The sequence below is a fragment of the Passer montanus genome, unplaced genomic scaffold, assembly GCF_014805655.1.
Source record: "Passer montanus isolate IOZ18808 unplaced genomic scaffold, ASM1480565v1 scaffold16, whole genome shotgun sequence".
Taxonomy (NCBI): domain Eukaryota; kingdom Metazoa; phylum Chordata; class Aves; order Passeriformes; family Passeridae; genus Passer; species Passer montanus.
The window spans coordinates 11,680,427-11,697,017 of NW_024363160.1; the positions used below are offsets into that span (position 1 = coordinate 11,680,427).

Here is a 16,591-nt window from a genome sequence, read left to right on the forward strand (position 1 = left end):
CTCACAATGAGGTAATACTTTCTATTCTTCTGGTGGTGGTAGTAGTAATGTTCTGCAAAATTAAAGTATTTCTGATTAGATGCATTAGGTTGCAGTATTGAAGAAAGTTCCTTGAAGCCTGCTTTTAGAGAGGATCTTACAACTGACATTAAGAAAGGTGTTAGTTGCATTAAATTTAGCTTCAGTTTCTATTTTCATTTTCCTTTGATTTATGTGCTATAAGATACTGTGCTGCTGGGGTCTGCAAGTTGAAGCAAGAGAGCATTTTTTGAGAAGGGCACTTGAAAAAAACAAAGGAAGTGGAGGTAGAAGGCAGGTTTCTAGAAGAAAACAAAATTAATTGTAAGGAATATTCTACACTGGGCTTGTACCTTTGTCTGTTAGAGTTGCTCAAGTCGAGGTGAAGCAGGAAATCCTGCTCTGAAAGGTGAAATCACAGGAACTGTAGCATCTGAGAGGCAAACCATAAGATTTGTGGTATGGAAATGAAGCACAATTTAATAACATGCTAATGTGCTCTAAAGTTGACTCCATCTTGAGTGGTAATAAAGGTATATTGGCCTTGAGGGGAGATGTTACCCAGATAACATATTTACTGAATGAGGAATAGCACTTGAGTCTTTTTGAGCATGTCACAGACTTGTCAGCCTTTGCCTCAGATGAATTGCCGTTTCAACAGGCAGAAATTCTGTGGTGGTGTCCTGATGCTGGTAATTGAGGGTAACATTTATGACTCATAAGAGACACTGCTACCTGTAGTGCAGCCTCGGTGCTTCTGCAGTAAGGGAAGTGAAACTTCTTTATCAGCAGCACACAGATGGTGATCACATAGAAGTGTGTGATTGTCTAGTAACAGTGTGGAAATGCAGGCATGATCTTGTCTTGATCAGGTGATTCAGCTACTTCTGTCTGCTTTCAGGCTTGAGCCCGTTTTGATGTGGAGTTTGGGCCTCTTGGTTCTAGCTGACCTGGCAGATGAAGCATTGATAAGTACAACACTTAGCATATAGATGTGGAGCAGCGCTTCCCTGCTCTTCCCTGGGAACAAAAAGCAAGATACCATGTACTGCTTGTGTGTTGCTGTTGTGGATGGAATTTTACACCACTGGTTTTAAAGGAAAGCCATTACTTTGGCATAGTTCAGTTTAAATGTTATGGTGTTAAGGAAAAAGTTATCGGTGTCGCTGTTTGCTCAAGTTTAGTTTGTAATCCAGATTATAAAGGAAGTATGGAAAATGAGATGTCAGAAGCATGAGTGTGAACAATTAAGATAATACAGGGAATTTAATGACAAAAGTGAAGTTGATTAATGTCCCATTAAACTCAGACAGCATAAATGTTGATTTCTGTCTTTGTCCCGCTCTGAATGCCATAATTCAGTGTTTGACTTTGTGAAGTTGAAAAGAATTGTACCATGAAACAATGGAACAGTCAGCATTAGGTATTTGGAAGCAGGGATTTTGCATTTAAGGGCAGAAATGGATGGTTAATATAGCTATAGGATTGTTTGTAGGGTGCTGTGAAACCTGTGATGCTTGTGCTGTAATGACAAGAAGAGTCTGTAAGCAGTCATTAGTTTCCTTTTAGAGATATAACTGTGAGCAAGTTCTGAACTGAGATACATCTCAGTACTTGTAAACAGCACATATTGAAAGTATTGATCAACACTGACTTCAAAAGTAGTTGGTTGTTGAAGAGTTTATATTATACAAGAAAAGATTGCAGTAATTGCATTGCAATGTAGTGTGTAGAGCAGTGAAATATGTTGCAACCAGCACAATGTATTTGTGGCTGGTTTTGGTGTTTTATAACCTAATGTGACACTATACATATTTTCAGTTAATTATGGGAACTTTTTATACTTTGTGACATTCTTACATTTTTAAAATCTACTTTTTCTTTTATTTGTGCCTACCATATTCTGTCTGATCTGGCAGCTATTTTTTAATGGTATTACTGATAATTTGTGACAGTTGGTCATACAGACTTCTATCTCATAGTGTGAAGAATCTAGTTTATAGGATAGCGTGAATCTAATGCTGCAAGTCACACAGTTTAAACAAATAATCTGGGTGGATTAATTGTTTGTGGTTTTGTTTGATTACATAGATAGCAGCTCTGTTTTCAGTAGCTGACAAATTGTGTAGTTGTTGAATCTCTGTTAAAACAAATGAAAATAATTCCAGCAACATAACATTATAAAAGCCTTGAAACATGTAACACTACCTAAGAGTTTAAAGGTAAAAATGAATAAATAAAGCCTGATACTCTCCTAATGGCCTGTTGTAGTAATACAAACAGAAGAGGAACAAAACCTGTATGGATATATCCTGTTGAAGCTTGATGGTATGACTTTCACTCCAAGATTATGTTAAGAACTTGTGTTACTGCTGGATGATGATAATATTCTGGAATATTGGAAACAAACTTAGAGGCTAATTTGTGATATGTAGCTGACCTTGCCTGTAACAGTCTGCAATAACTTGACCTTTGAAAGAAAAGAAACTTGGGCAACTCTGGTAGGTTTTCATGCATATCCCCTGCAACTTTGAACACAGGCAGATGTTGTCCAGAGATGCAAGACTAGGGAGAGCTCTCAAAATTAATTTTTCTTCCAATGCTGTGAAGACAGGCAGCTGCAGAGAGGCAGTTTATGTTGTTCCTGCTGAAGGGAGGAAGGACATGCTGCAGCATGTCTTTGTTGGACATCAGTGAATCTGCAGGAGAGATTGCTGTTTAAGGCATATATTCTCTGGAACCTTGCTTTACATCATTCCCCTCTTCTTGAAGTTTTCACTGAAATTTGTAACAGCCTTGAGAGTAGGTAAATTTAGTGGAATTTTGTGAATTCTATCTTCTTTGTTTTTAGGTTTTTTTAAGAGTAATTTAGTACAAATTTGTCCTCCCTGCATCGTGTAGTTCTTTTACCCCAACATCATTTGATGAGGTGTTGGGTGAAGAAACACCACCTGTTTTTTTCTGTCTTAGTGGTTGCAAAGCAATTATAAGGCAGGAGATTATTGCTTTATGTTCCTAGTTTCTGGCAGAAGTATTTCAGCAGTTTTGTGTTAATGTGCATTATGTTGACCTAAGGCAAGTATTCATAAATTAATTTTGCTCAAGTACAGCTACTGACTGCTGATAGCTAAACAGGAGGAGAACAGTTCAATTACAGTTTTTTTTAATGGCAGCACTTAAGCACACTGGTTATTTCCCTTTTTTTGTACCTTTGCTTCTGATAAAATGTCATGTATGCATTTTTCATGGGTTTGATGAGGGAGTGGACAAAAGGAAGATAATTTTTCTGTTCCATGACAAGAAAATTTTTTTGTTTTTCATTTATTAAGGTTTTAGAATGTAGGGTGAGTGTTTCCAATTTATTTGTAGTAACATAGGTTGTGTAAAATGGTTTACATGTTGGTTTTCAGGCTTCAGCAAGCCTATTTTTAGTAATGGATTATCACCCTTTATAGTGCCTGATCATCTTCTCAGAAAGCTTGCTAGGGCATTAACATGATAGAAATAATGTTTGTTTGCAGTCTGGAGTTAGTGCACTTGTTTCACTGCCCTGAGCCCAACAGGTCATCCACTTGTTCTTTGCCAAGGCTCCTTCTCCTTTGGCACTGCTACTTAACTGAACACAGCTAAAATGAACTAGGGTAGCCTAAAAAAGGTCACCTTTGTGATCTGGCTCATTTTGTAGTTTAAGAAGCAGTTCTGGTAGAGGAACCCCCGGGCCAAGATGTAGTGACAATCTGGGAGTGGTAACATCTTCAGTTTATTTAAAAAATAGAATAAATAAATCTAACAATTGCTTTGAAAGTAGGTGAATGGCTTAGCAAAATAGGCTACCTTTCAGGTAAGGAAGTTGATACTGATTCCTGAAGGAATCTTTGTGAGGCAGGTGCTGTATAAGACTATTCATTCAACAGCAATAGCATGTATACCTTTTAATGCTGGATTTTCTTAGATAAATTGCATTGTTAAGACATTCTCTATTGCTCGCAGTGTCACTGTTAACAGCATTCTGCATGAGTGCTGAAAAATAATTTCTGTTAATGAAAAAGCAAGCAGTTCTTTATAGTGAACTAAATTTCTCTTCTTGCTAACACTCAAAAGTATGATTAATAGTTATTTTAAACAAAAATGATGAGCAGAAGTATTCAGATGTGTGGCAGATCTGGGCAGACTTGTGACTGGATAGCATTGTTAATTAACAAAACGCCAAACAACTACCACATAATTATTCTTCTGGCATTAACATGCACTGATTTCAGTATTAAATGTAATTATGGTAATAAAATCCTGACATTTTAGTAATAATTGCATTCTGAATCTTTTCTTTTCAGATCTTCTCTGGCTTTGAACAGCCATGCTACTCTGTTGCCAAAAATCAAGTAAAGTGAATGTGTGCTTGAATTTGAAGAAGGCGGTAGCTTTGTAAAATGCCTGAAGGTAATTCTTTCTTTGTCAGAAGTTAAAATGTTATAGACTCCTGATGTATGGCAGATGCTGTCATAAATAGTGTTGATCTTAATAATGTTTCTTCTTTCTATGTTTTAGTTAGGTTTAGTGTTATGGTGTAGATGGGTAACTCCTTGATTAAAATTTTGCTTTGTGTGTCTTGGACATATTCTGTCTTAAATATTGCTTTAGCTTGGGTAGTAATGGTCATATGAAAACTAGCTACCATGCAAGCTTTTTACTATGGTTAGATGGAAAAGAGTTTCCTTTTTTTTTTTTGTCATGTGGTCTGTGCTTGGAACATTCTATTATTTAATCCTTGTTTCTAATTCTACCTGGATCACAGTCACGAATACCCTTTGGGAAAAGTGTGTGCATGAGGCTGATGAATTCTGAAACATGGTCCGGAGAATTTATTAATAAAATAAAGAACTTTTTCCTTATTTTTGATGTTCAGCAGTTTTTACCTGTCAAATAACTTACTGTATAGAGTATGTTCTTCTTTTTCTGATGTAAAATGAAGCTGGTGCAATTGAGTACAATAGAGTTCAGGTGTAAGGATAACAAAACTCTCTTCAGATCAGATTATTTAACTGGTTCTTTTTTATTTAATGTGCTTCTGTTTCTGAGACCTTTTTGTAAAAATGCATGTTTTAATTAGGTCTGTAGTTAAACTAGATCTATTACTAGGTCTATAGTTAAAGCTTGAAGAGCAGGAGGATAGCTGCTCTCTTGTAAGCAAACTCGTATGACTTCCTGGAATAAATATTATGATAAAAACTCTCCCCCCTCCTCATATTAATGGCACTTTTGTTATTTTTCTCTGTGGTTAGTTAATTTTTCTATGTGTAGACAAAGAGATAAATGCACATTTATCAGACTTTTTTTTTGAGTAATATGATTAGCTGTGTGGACACTGCATGTATGTCCTATTAATATTTCAAGGAAAAAGGGATGACCTGTGTAGTAATTGAATTCAAAAAGTCATTTTTATAATCTAAAATATTGCTTAGTGGCTAAAACTTACAGCTTAACATTCTGTAATTCCTTCCACAGAAAAATCTTAAGCCATTAGTAACTGTAGTGCTTGTGTTTCTGCAGCAGCTTGGTAGTGTGGTGGAAATTACTCATAAGCTTCCTAGCTCCTAAGAAGAAGAGAAGAAGGCTCAGGAGTGTGAACTACTTCAGTAACAGAATCTCAAAGTTCAGTGTTCTATGAGGCAGGTTAAAGTTTTTTGTCTGCCACATACAGTGGAAAAACACATGCATAGAGTTACTCATCCAGGTTCTTGTAGGGCACAGGACTGAAAATGTGTGTTTACCTTCTTGCTTGAATACTTCATGTTTGCCATCAGTAACAAATAAAGAAGCTACAGATTTAGCTAATGCTGATAATAGAAGAAAATATTTTTTAAAGCTATTACTTGTAGAGAAATACAAAAAGGAATTTTGCCTTTTGTCTTTTTCTGTCCTTTATTTTGCCAATGCTTCAATTTCTGAGGGAAAAAGTATGGGTAGGAATAGCAGTGAGCAGATAGTAGCTGTAAGTTAGAGGAATTATTAGATTGTGCTGCTGTTTGTAAAATCTAAGAAAGATGTGTGGAAATTACTATCTGGGGCTTTAAGAAGGTATTTTATAATTGAGGAAAGCCAGGTAATGATCTGGGATGATGGCTTCTGCAATTGAAACTAATTTTTTTTTTTTCTAATTCAGTTTCTTTTATTCTTCTCAGTGTATATTCTCATGTGTTCTCCTAACTGTACGTGCAGAGACTTACCTTGCCTCTGTTTCTGGCATCTCTGCTTTTGGTAATGAATGAACTGTGGAATATGAGCACTGATGTATTCGCACACTCTATATCTGAAAAAGTGTTTTTGAAAACGTGTGTCTGTTGTTTTCATAACTTCTGTGAAACTAACGCTTGACATTTTTGTTTCAGTTTCTAAATGATTTTAGTGGTGGAAGTTACAAACTTCAGAGACCTAAAGAAGTCATCATGAAGCTATATGTATTTTTGGTCAACACTGGAACTACCCTTACATTTGATACTGAACTTGCTGTACAAAAGTAAGAGAGTAAATTAATTGTGTATTGTTTTAAATTAAAAAGTGTGTATCCTTTTATATACTAAGTATTTGACAGATGAAGATTAGGTTTGGATTTTTTGTCATTGTCATTTTCCTCTGGATTTTCTGATATTTGAGTGAATTTTGATGTTTTTCCTTCATGTCTTTTTAATGATTAGCATTTTCATTGACTTGCAGGTGATTGTGTGTGTGATTCCATGAAAGAGTAGAGAAGTTACTTACTTTCTGGGACAGTGGCAGAGGCTGACCTGCTGCTCAGAGTGTGGTGTTGTGTTTGATAGTTTTTGAAAAAAAAAACAGAATTGTCAGAATTACTTCTGATCTTTTGTGCCCTTTTTTTTGAATGGTATTTTTATTTGTGATTTCTCCAGAAAATTTTATTTTTTACTGTCTGGCATCATAGAGGGAGTTCTGCAGGTTGTTCTTCCTTGTGTCTGTACACTCATCCTGAAGAAAATGTGTGCCCTGGAATGTTTTTGGGTACTAAAGAATTGGCGTGGGGGTTTTTGTTAAAAATTTTGTGCTATTTTGTAAGGCTCCAAACTATTTTACATGACTGTATATGTAAACCATGAATTTCTGAATGCCCAACTGCCTGAAGCATGATCACTATTACAGGATCACAGTTAAGTCCCAATAAATTTACTGTTTCCATTTTTTCACTGCATGGTAAAAGCATATTGTAAATGTATAGATGCTTTTTAGAGAGGTTTGTACTGCATCATTTTTCTTGTTCACATGTGCAAGACACCTTGGGGGTAGCAAGAGTCAAACTCACCTGCTATCTTTGTAGTTTGTTAATGATGAATGTGTTGCAAGTAATTGGGTAAGAAAGATTTCTTACCTTTTTTTTTTCTGATTTGTTGTTTCCTTTCTCCCAAATTCGTATTTGTAATTTACATGACTGAAAAAAGACTATCTAAACTGTTTTTGTGTGCTCTTTAAAGCAAACTGACAGTCAGGCTATTACTGAGCATGAAATAGTGTTACATTCTGTTTCTGCTGGATCATTTCCAGGTGTGCCTGCACCCCTGTAAGTTGTCTGATACATTTAGACCTTACATTTCTAAATCACGGTGAGTGAGGTGCAGCATCTAAGCTGCCATGCCAGGCTCTTAATAATTTGCTATGGGCCCATTTTTTGCTCAGTTGAATGTTCTTTGAAAAAGCTTTCCAGCAACTGAAGCACACGAAATCAGAGACTGGTCAGTTGAGCAGTGTAACTGCTTATTCTGTATATCTGCATGTATAGACTTGCATTTTCTAGTAAGACCAACTTTATTGGGTTCTTCACCTGTCTCCTTGTACATGGACAGGCCAAGTTATCTTCCTAAAGCTCAGGGAGGTGATAGGTGAGTAGTTACTGTAACACAGCTAGCAAGTACAAGCTTGCACTCATGAGACCTTTGTAATGAATTTGTGATGTCATGCTGAATCATGGTTGTTTTAAATTACAGATCTTTATGATCTTTTTCAAGTAACAGTAACACTTCTGCGTTTCCTGCCAGTTATATCAAAACTATTCTTGCTTATATTATATTATGTTTATATTATTCACTTCATACTCTGAAGCTTTTTTATACCTTTGCACAGGTGTTGCCACAGTGTGTTATGTTAGCTGGGGTCAGTAACTGTATCAAATTAGTGAATTCTTGTTTACTTTGCTGTTTACAAAGTCTAGAACTGTTTAAAATGTGCAGTAATGTTAAGATGTCATGAGCTAGAATTAAATGTGTGAGGCTGGTGAATTAAAACCAGAAATGTTCTGTTGATATACTGTTTCTCTGTTAAAATTTGTGGTGTTTCTATTAATTTGTTGTATTGATTGTTGAATTTCCTGTTATTGTTAAGTGCTCTATGGTACTTCATGTACAGTAAATCAGTCAGAGTTTATTAAGTGGAATTGTGGTTATGTTGTGAATAATGAAGTGTTGATAGTCTTCACTTCTAGGGCCTTAGCAAGTCAGCTGTTTGGTCATAAAGTATAAATTTAAGGAACACAATATGACTTTTATAGTTGCTATCCTAAATGCTTGGTGTGACTTAATCCAAAATTTCAGCATGCTAACAGATATTGGAAAAGTTATCGCTGGTGACTTATCAGCAATGCAGAGACTGTTTTCTTCTAGCTGATAGCATATTAATTGGATTTCCAGAATCCAACACATCACAGCGCTTAGAAAATTTAGAAATATGTCATTGTGCAGAATAAAATATTTCTTTTAAAAGTGTTCTGCTTAGACACAGACAAGTCACCTGTGTCTCTTACAGAAATACATAAAATTTGAGACATGAGTAATCTGATAACATCAACTTCTCTTCCCACTTTTTTTCAGTGTGGCTGATCTGAAACATGCAATTCAAACAAAGTATAAGATTGCCATTCAGCACCAAGTACTGGTTGTCAATGGAGGAGAGTGTATGGCACCAGACAGAAGAGTGTGTAGTTACAGTGCTGGAACAGTAAGTGCATGCTGCATTCTTGGCCTAAACTTTCATTTATAGGGGAAGAAAAAGCTTAATTAATAAGGGATTTGTAGTTTATTTCCCATAGTTTGCTGGATTTCTTTCATTTGAGAAACAGGTGTTTATGTATTCAGCTTCTAAGTGTAGACTTTAACTTGTTCTCAAGACACGTTACCCACATGAGGAAATAATTGATAATTCAACAGGAAGTTGCCTTTACTCAGTGTTTGGTTTTGTTTCCTTTTTGAGTGTAGGACACCAACCCAATTTTTTTATTCAACAAAGAAATGATCTTGTGTGAACGTCCACCAGCTATCCCCAAAACCACATTTTCAGCAGAGAATGAGATGGAATTGAAAGTAGAAGAATCTCTTATGATGCCTGCAGTGTTTCATACAGTAGCATCGCGAACACAGCTTGCTGTGGTAAGTAGATTGTTACTGGATTTGCAGACCAGAGGAAAATATGTCAGAGGGAAATCTTGATATAAAATATGAAATAGTTTCTTCAAAAGGCAGTAAAAATGCTGTATTAGTAATGACGTACTCTTCAGAGCCTTTGTGTCAGAGTTTCAAGGTAAATTTTGAGAAATAGACTTGCTTCCTTAGCATGTTCAGAGCTTCTTTCAAAACTAGTGTAAGGCACCTTTTGGACATGTATGTTTACAGTATTTACAAAACAAGAGCAATCAGGTTGCTTTGGACTATGCCTTAATGCGCTCCCTTATTTTCAGTGTCCTCAGTCTGCCTCAGCCTGAAATGAGAAAAGTAACTTTGGAAGTGATGTTAACTCAAGCAGAAAATTAACACTAATTTTTAAAAACATCTTGCCAAGTTTCTGTATTATGCTTGTTTTATGTCTAAACAACTGGCGAGGAATTAATAAAACAAAGCTTTTCCCCAAAATTCAGGTTGCTTATTACTGAGTTCTGCCTCTTACTTGCATATTGCATACATTTACTTGCAAAGTGGTCAGAAGTCCAATTTAATTATTTCTGTGTTGTTTCGATAGGGAAGTCATTTGCTGCAACATGGTCAGTAAGATACCAAGTGTGCATGCAGTAAAAGCCAGCTGCATGCTCAAGACACTGACACAATGCCTTCAGTAGCTGGACTGTTATGTTTTATTTTTACAGATTTTTTCTGTATTAAAAACTGATGTCATTTTCTTAACAAATTTTACATTTAAATGGATTAAGTATTTTTCGTATCTCTAAAGATTATTCCAGTGGTTGGCAGCAGGAGAATAGTTATGTGTAGCACTTCACACAAAATGAATAGTGATATGTTTTTTGTCTTGGTAATAAAATTTCTTAGTTTCAGTGACAAATTTAATGCATTTGAGAAGAATATGTAACACTTGAAGTGGCTGGGGTTTAATACTACAAAGCGGAATTTAGAGAAAAGTGTTAACTCTTGTATATAGAACAGGGATTTTGGTTTCCCCCTTGGCATCCTGGCCTGTCAGGAAGGAGAAGGTGAATAATGTGAAATAATGTGACCTTGACATACTGTCTGATTTAAGGCAAGGATTGAGTCCAGTAGACTCTCTTTCTCTCTCCCCCACCTGTTGACAGTTTTAGCTAACTTTTTAAATAGGACCTTGAGTTATTAGGTGTCTGTGAGTCATATGACTGTCATAGGCAAGAGTAGATATCAATGTGAGTTTAGCTAAGGAGTAGGAGGATTTCAGTTGTGCTCTGTGAAGAGTGAGGGTTCTGGTTTTACCAGCTGAAACTGAAAGTGCTTTAAAACCATTCTTTGTGAAGTATTAAGAGGAGGTTATAAAAGTAAGCAAGACTGATAGCTTCTAAACACTTAACATTGATTTGATGTGAAGAGGGGGCTGTAGTAAATGCTACAGTCTTTGTGTTTTGTTGAGGGTAATGAACATGAAAGGTGGTGATACTCAGTCTCATGTTTCTCTGTTCTGTGTCCTGTTTTCTGCTCTTAGATTCTTAATTTGGCTTTCAGTTTGTTAAAATTACTGTACAACAACAGAACATATTTAGTCCCTCTGGAGTAAGCTTTGTTATTCCAAGGTTTTATAAAAAATACTCTTATTTAGACTAGAAAAGAATTGTTGGTAGTGTCTAATCTTCCCCCTTTAATTCTGGAGATTGTATTAATACGCAGTGCATGCAAGTTTCAGTGTTGATGCCATTAAATATGTTATTTTGATATTTCTAAAGATTTAAATCATGTATTTATAGTTAATTCCACAATCTGGTAGCAGGCCTATAGTACTATTAAATTTAGCTACAGGCTGGAAACTTTAATACAGAGAGAGTGATCATGAGTTGATTTGCAAGGAGAAAATAAATCTTTCCATACTTAGTGTCACCTATTAGTGACACCTATTAGTAGCATTGCAGGACTGGGGGAAGCAGGGGCAGGAATTGTCTTTAAACATGGATCCAAGTAGAATGCAGGTGTTATTTTTAGCTTGCAGATTTATTTTCAGGAACATTATTATTTGTTCCCCGCTTTTGGCAGTTCTTCCCTGCTTATAAAGTGATTGTAGTGATGGTATTTGTTTGCTCATGAAAAACTTGGAAATTTATTTAAAGATTAAATAGGTAGTAATAGTCTTAAATCTGATTCACCTTTACATCCACATTTAATTTCATCCAAGATTTTAAATGTTCTAAAGCCATAGGCTCTGTGTTAGGCTGTGAAAATGAATTGAGTACTTCTCTGGGATGTCAGGGGACTGACAAATCCATCATATGTAATAGAAGATTAGTAAATAGTCTGTTGTGATTTTTAGATGTACCAAGGTGTGAAAACTGCATAAAGAAATATTGCAGTATTGTACCAAAGTAGTCTTTTGTGATGCCTGCTTGAAGAATATTGAGCAGTAATTCAGAAGAAACTGAGGGAGGACTGGGAATGTGGTTAGAGCATTAATCTTCTCCAAGGTTCACCATAAGCCTCTTGCCTTGGAGGAAGAAAGAACATGGGATATTAATCCTTCTCAAAATTAAGATCTGGGGAGAGCTAGGAAGGCTCTGAACCTCTGTGGTTGTGTGATTGATGCACCCAAAGCCACACAGAGTACTGTATGAGAGAGCTCCTGCAAAATAATCCAAGCTTTGTCTTTTTTAATTCTAGAGAAATGGTAACCTGCTTTACCAGAAAAGCAGAATGGCAGTAGTTGATGATGGAGAGGTTTTTGCCTGTTGTAATTATTTAGAGCATTTTAATTAATTAAATTTGATTAATTAATATTTACTACTAATACAAGTGCTATTATATGATAATGTAGTATATAGTAGGAAAATAAAGATTGCATTCTAAATTACTGCTCTTGAAAAAGTCTTATCAAGTTCTTGTCAACAACAAGAAGCAGTGATGTGTAAATATTAAAAGGGAAGAATTTTTGATAGCTACTTGTTTCTGTTTAATCTGGTATCTGCTCTGCCCAGAGACTATAGGATATGATCTTTAAAATCAGACTTGATGGGAAGTTGCAAACATACAGTGATATATGGCCTCTAATTTTTTTTCCTCTCAGTAAAAGTAGTTCTAGAGTCTCCTTTAACAAGTGTTTTTATGAATCCATGCATTATGGCCTCTCCATAATTTTTTCTATGTCTGTTATTGAATGTAATTATGCTTTTACATTCTGCCTTTTTTTTTTTCTATAATCTGTTACTACTCTGGTATGGAAGTCATATTTTAGTTCATAATGGAGGTCCTGGCATTCTTATGGCCTGTTGCATATCTATTTGTAGGATACAAATGTATGTAAAAGCAGCCATTCCCCCACCCCCCCAATTAACACTAATTTCTTTGAGTTACATAAAAAGTAAAATAAGTTAGACATTTAAAAAGTTACAATCTTTTTTTAGATTTTATAACTCCTAACCAAAAATTATTCCTGTATCTTGCATTTGGTTTTCCATGGTACTGTGTCATACATCCGTTTTCTGTTTCTTTCTGTTTTCATGATTTTAGCATCTATTATGGATTTTCTTAAGTTCCTGTTCACCTCCCATGATCTCATTATGTAGAATTCACAGTATAAGGATTAGGTAGCTTTAAAGAAGCTACATCTGTTTCCTTAACTCATTCCTTTACCAGTTAAACTGAAATTCTTGCCACAGGTTTGTCATTTGCAATATGATGTCTTTGTTCATATGTTTTTTTAAAAAGCTCAGTTAAGTCAACTCTGTAAGCCTGTTTTCATTTTATGTCTTGGCATTCTGGTTTCTCCTGGGCTAAAAGCTTACATTTGAAATTTCTCTGCCTGATGGGTTCCAGGTTGTCTTTTTTGCACTAGCCTGGTTTTCCACCTTTCTTGCAGTTGAGCAGTTCTTGCAGTGAGCTGCAGTGTGTGGACAGTGAGGTGCACACAGTGTTTGCAAAAAGTTGCGTGCACAGCAGCTGAGAAAACAAGCTGTTCTCTACACAGCATGTTGTGCAATAGGCTGTGTTGTGTCAATCTTATGGTCTTTTAATGCCACTACTTAAAATAATTTCTAGTAGCTTACCCTTTAGGACAGGATTATTTTTTTTAAGTGATCTAACTGAAGTTCCTATGTCCTTTTCTGGGAAGGATATTGAGCTTTTTGGGAGTGGGTATGTTTCACACTTCATGGGGTGCTGCTGCTATCATGATCAAACTGTCAATTCCTGTCAGTTCTTCTTTGAGAAGTGGAAATGAGGATGAGAAACTATGTGGTCATTTTATTTGGTTGCATAAAACCACGACTGTAGTCATAGACATCGTCATAGATCATTCTCGGTTTAGTTTCAAACACTTCAGATATTTGAGCCAAGAAGTATAGTCATACTTCCTGAAAGCAGTGGATCTACTATTTAGAGAAATGTGCTTTTCTACCAGGAAGTTGCTCTGAGACTCCAGAAAGAATAATTTGAAAATACTAATGTTCTTCAAGGTCTGTAGAGTCATACTTCCTGAAAGCAGTGGATCTACTATTTAGAGAAATGTGTTTTTCTACCAGGAAGTTGCTCTGAGACTCTCCAGAAAGAATAATTTGAAAATATTAATGTTCTTCAAGGTCTGTAATGTTTGAAATAATTGTGTGGCCAAATTAGTTTTGGCTAAATTATTCGCCAAAGATACACTTCTGGCTCCTCCTAAGAAGTCCAGATTTCTCTGTAACTCAGATCAGTCTCAATCTTTTAAAGTAATTGAGCAGTGTGAGGTAAAATGGGTTTTAGTTTATCCCTAGGTATAATGAAAGATTTACTCCAAGGCAGATCTTTCTAAATGCTACTCTAGCCTTTTTTTTTTCCCCTCTTTGTAACCAAAACTTTAGATCAAGCTTTTAAAAAGTGGATCAGAAGAAAAAAAGTTGTGTGACTTGGAATCAAGCTAGTGGAAGCCAACACTTACCTTATGCCATGGTTTGACTCTCTGATGTGGTTTATGTCATTTCTCAGTTTGTTTTTTGATGGGAAGTTATGTCACTTGACTTCTCCAAACCTGCTTATAATATCAGAGATCTAGTGAAAGCATTAAAAGCATTACTGAAGAAAGTAATTAAACTGTGACTTAAAAAATAACTTCTGTTGTGCTATGCTGGTGAAATAAATACTTTGAGTAGGAAATAAGTCATGAACTGTGTGGACAAATGTCCAAAGGACACAGTCACCAAAATAACCCAATATTAAAGGAGAATGGAATAAACAGCTGTCTACTGAAAGAAGTTGCCATGAAATATCAGTCTCCCTCACAGTGAAGCTGCTCCAATTACAGATTTTAGAAACTTAAATGTTGAAGTATATCTTAATTTAGTAGGTTCATGTTATATGAATGTATACATATATACGTATGTATTAGAGATAATGGTCGTGGTTACTAATTTTGGTAAACAAGGTTGCAGTTCCTTGTTGTGAAAGCATTTATCTGCTGTTGCAGTGTGTAAGTTCGTGGAATTTTACTTTCAAGGATCATTTTGATTGGTCTGGAGTTGATTTTTATGGTGATTGAAACCTGTAAGGAGTCCCTTTTACAGGGTTTCAGACACATGGCAATAGAGGACTTTGACTTATTTCCTTCTACCACAGGGTTTTAGAGAGTGGAAAGAACCCTGCATTTCCTGAGAACTTTTGTTCTTTAGAGGTAAGTCCAAAGACCACTTAGGCCAAACAGGCCTTTTTCAGATTTTGCTCATTCAGATGAGCAGAGTTATGACAGTAGGATGCAGAGACAGACTTGAAATTAATCCTAAACACTTCACCAGTTAATTGCTGCTTTAAATAAAACATACTTTGTTGCTTCTACTGATTTTTGATTGAAAACAGAAAGAAAACAGAATTCATTATAAGAAGATTGTTCATCAGAAGAATTACCTAAATTTAAGTTGTGATTCTCAAAGGAAATAATTCAGCTACACACTGTTACAACACCCAGCCAAAGATTAAATGCATTCTGGTGGCCCTGTGGATTTCTTGAAAAATTGGGTCATGAAGATGTCATTATTTACTATTCAATGTAACAGCACGTGGGGATTAGTCAGGGTCTTGGTACTCATGTTCTGGTAATGCTGCTCTTTTAGGCCCTCATTCCAGTGGTGCAGTGAGGCAGCTGGTGTTCTAGATGTGCTGCTGTACCTCTGTAGGATGAATGTAGCCCTACAAGGCAACTGAAGTTAACTTTTGTGCTCTGTGAGCCATTGGGTGTCTGCCAGTAAGACTTGAGTGTGTCTGTGAATAGTCAATGACAAAAGCAAGCCTGTTGTTAGGCAGGCTTCCTTTTCTGTGCTGGAGCTGGCAACCTTACTGAGAAACATTAAAACATATGTTGGATTGCAGGCCTTTACTTCTGTGCTTGATATAATTCAGTTTTTAGACTTCATTTAGCAGAGAGCTGCTTAATTCTTTCTTGTATAGAGCCATACAGTTATGTAAAATAAATTGATGTAGTTCCTTCTAAAGTAGCTTGAGATCTCTCACAAAAATGTTGTCTATGGAGGTAAACAGCATGTAGGAAGAACAAGCCGCATCACCTGTAGGTTTATTTCAGAAGTGATGGCAAGATAAGAAAGGTACATTTGTGTAGCTTTTAATTAAATAATTTTAAAGAAAATAGTTAAAGTTACATACATTCTCCAAATGATGCAGAACAAATTCTCTGCTGTGTTTTCATGCTGTGTGCTTTCACGTTTTGAAAGCAGGATGACTAAAACAATGCAAATGAAATATTGGTTTAACATAGTGTTCTTCTTGTATGCACTAGTATCTGCTCAGTATAGTCAAAGTCTGAAACAGTTTTGGCATGTGCACAAATAATTACTCCATGTGGTTTGACCTTCATTAGAACCATCTGTTTGGAACCTCCTGAATTTATAGTAATATTCTTTACTATTTAACGTAATGAGCTTATTTTATGATATGGCTGAAGAAACCAGCATCAAAAGCACTACTGTGGACTCTAATTGCATGCCATACTGACATAATTCTACTGTTTGCCTCCTACCACATAGACAGAATCTCTTTGTCACATGTGAAAATAACTTTGAGAGGATGTTAATATAGGATGCTGTTGTAATACCTTGCATGTGTGCCCTGATACATGTCTGTTCATTTGTGCAATCTGATTT

General features: G+C 35.8%; 1 protein-coding gene across 8 annotated transcripts in view; it reads left to right on the plus strand.

Annotated features, from left to right (window-relative positions):
* Positions 1–16,591, plus strand: part of RB1CC1 (RB1 inducible coiled-coil 1) — a 67,303-nt gene that overhangs the window by 8,956 nt on the left and 41,756 nt on the right. For 7 of the 8 annotated variants that reach the window (XR_005626824.1, XR_005626826.1, XR_005626825.1 and 4 more), the window contains exons 2-5: positions 4,350–4,455; positions 6,405–6,532; positions 8,889–9,015; positions 9,273–9,443. Coding sequence is in view for 4 of the 8 variants with exons in the window: in XM_039702761.1 (XP_039558695.1) it covers positions 6,462–6,532; positions 8,889–9,015; positions 9,273–9,443 (369 nt within the window). In the remaining 4 variants the exon portion in view is untranslated. Of the gene's footprint in view, positions 1–4,349; positions 4,456–6,404; positions 6,533–8,888; positions 9,016–9,272; positions 9,444–15,056; positions 15,112–16,591 lie in introns of those variants that run through there. The other variant, XM_039702765.1, reaches the window with a different exon arrangement.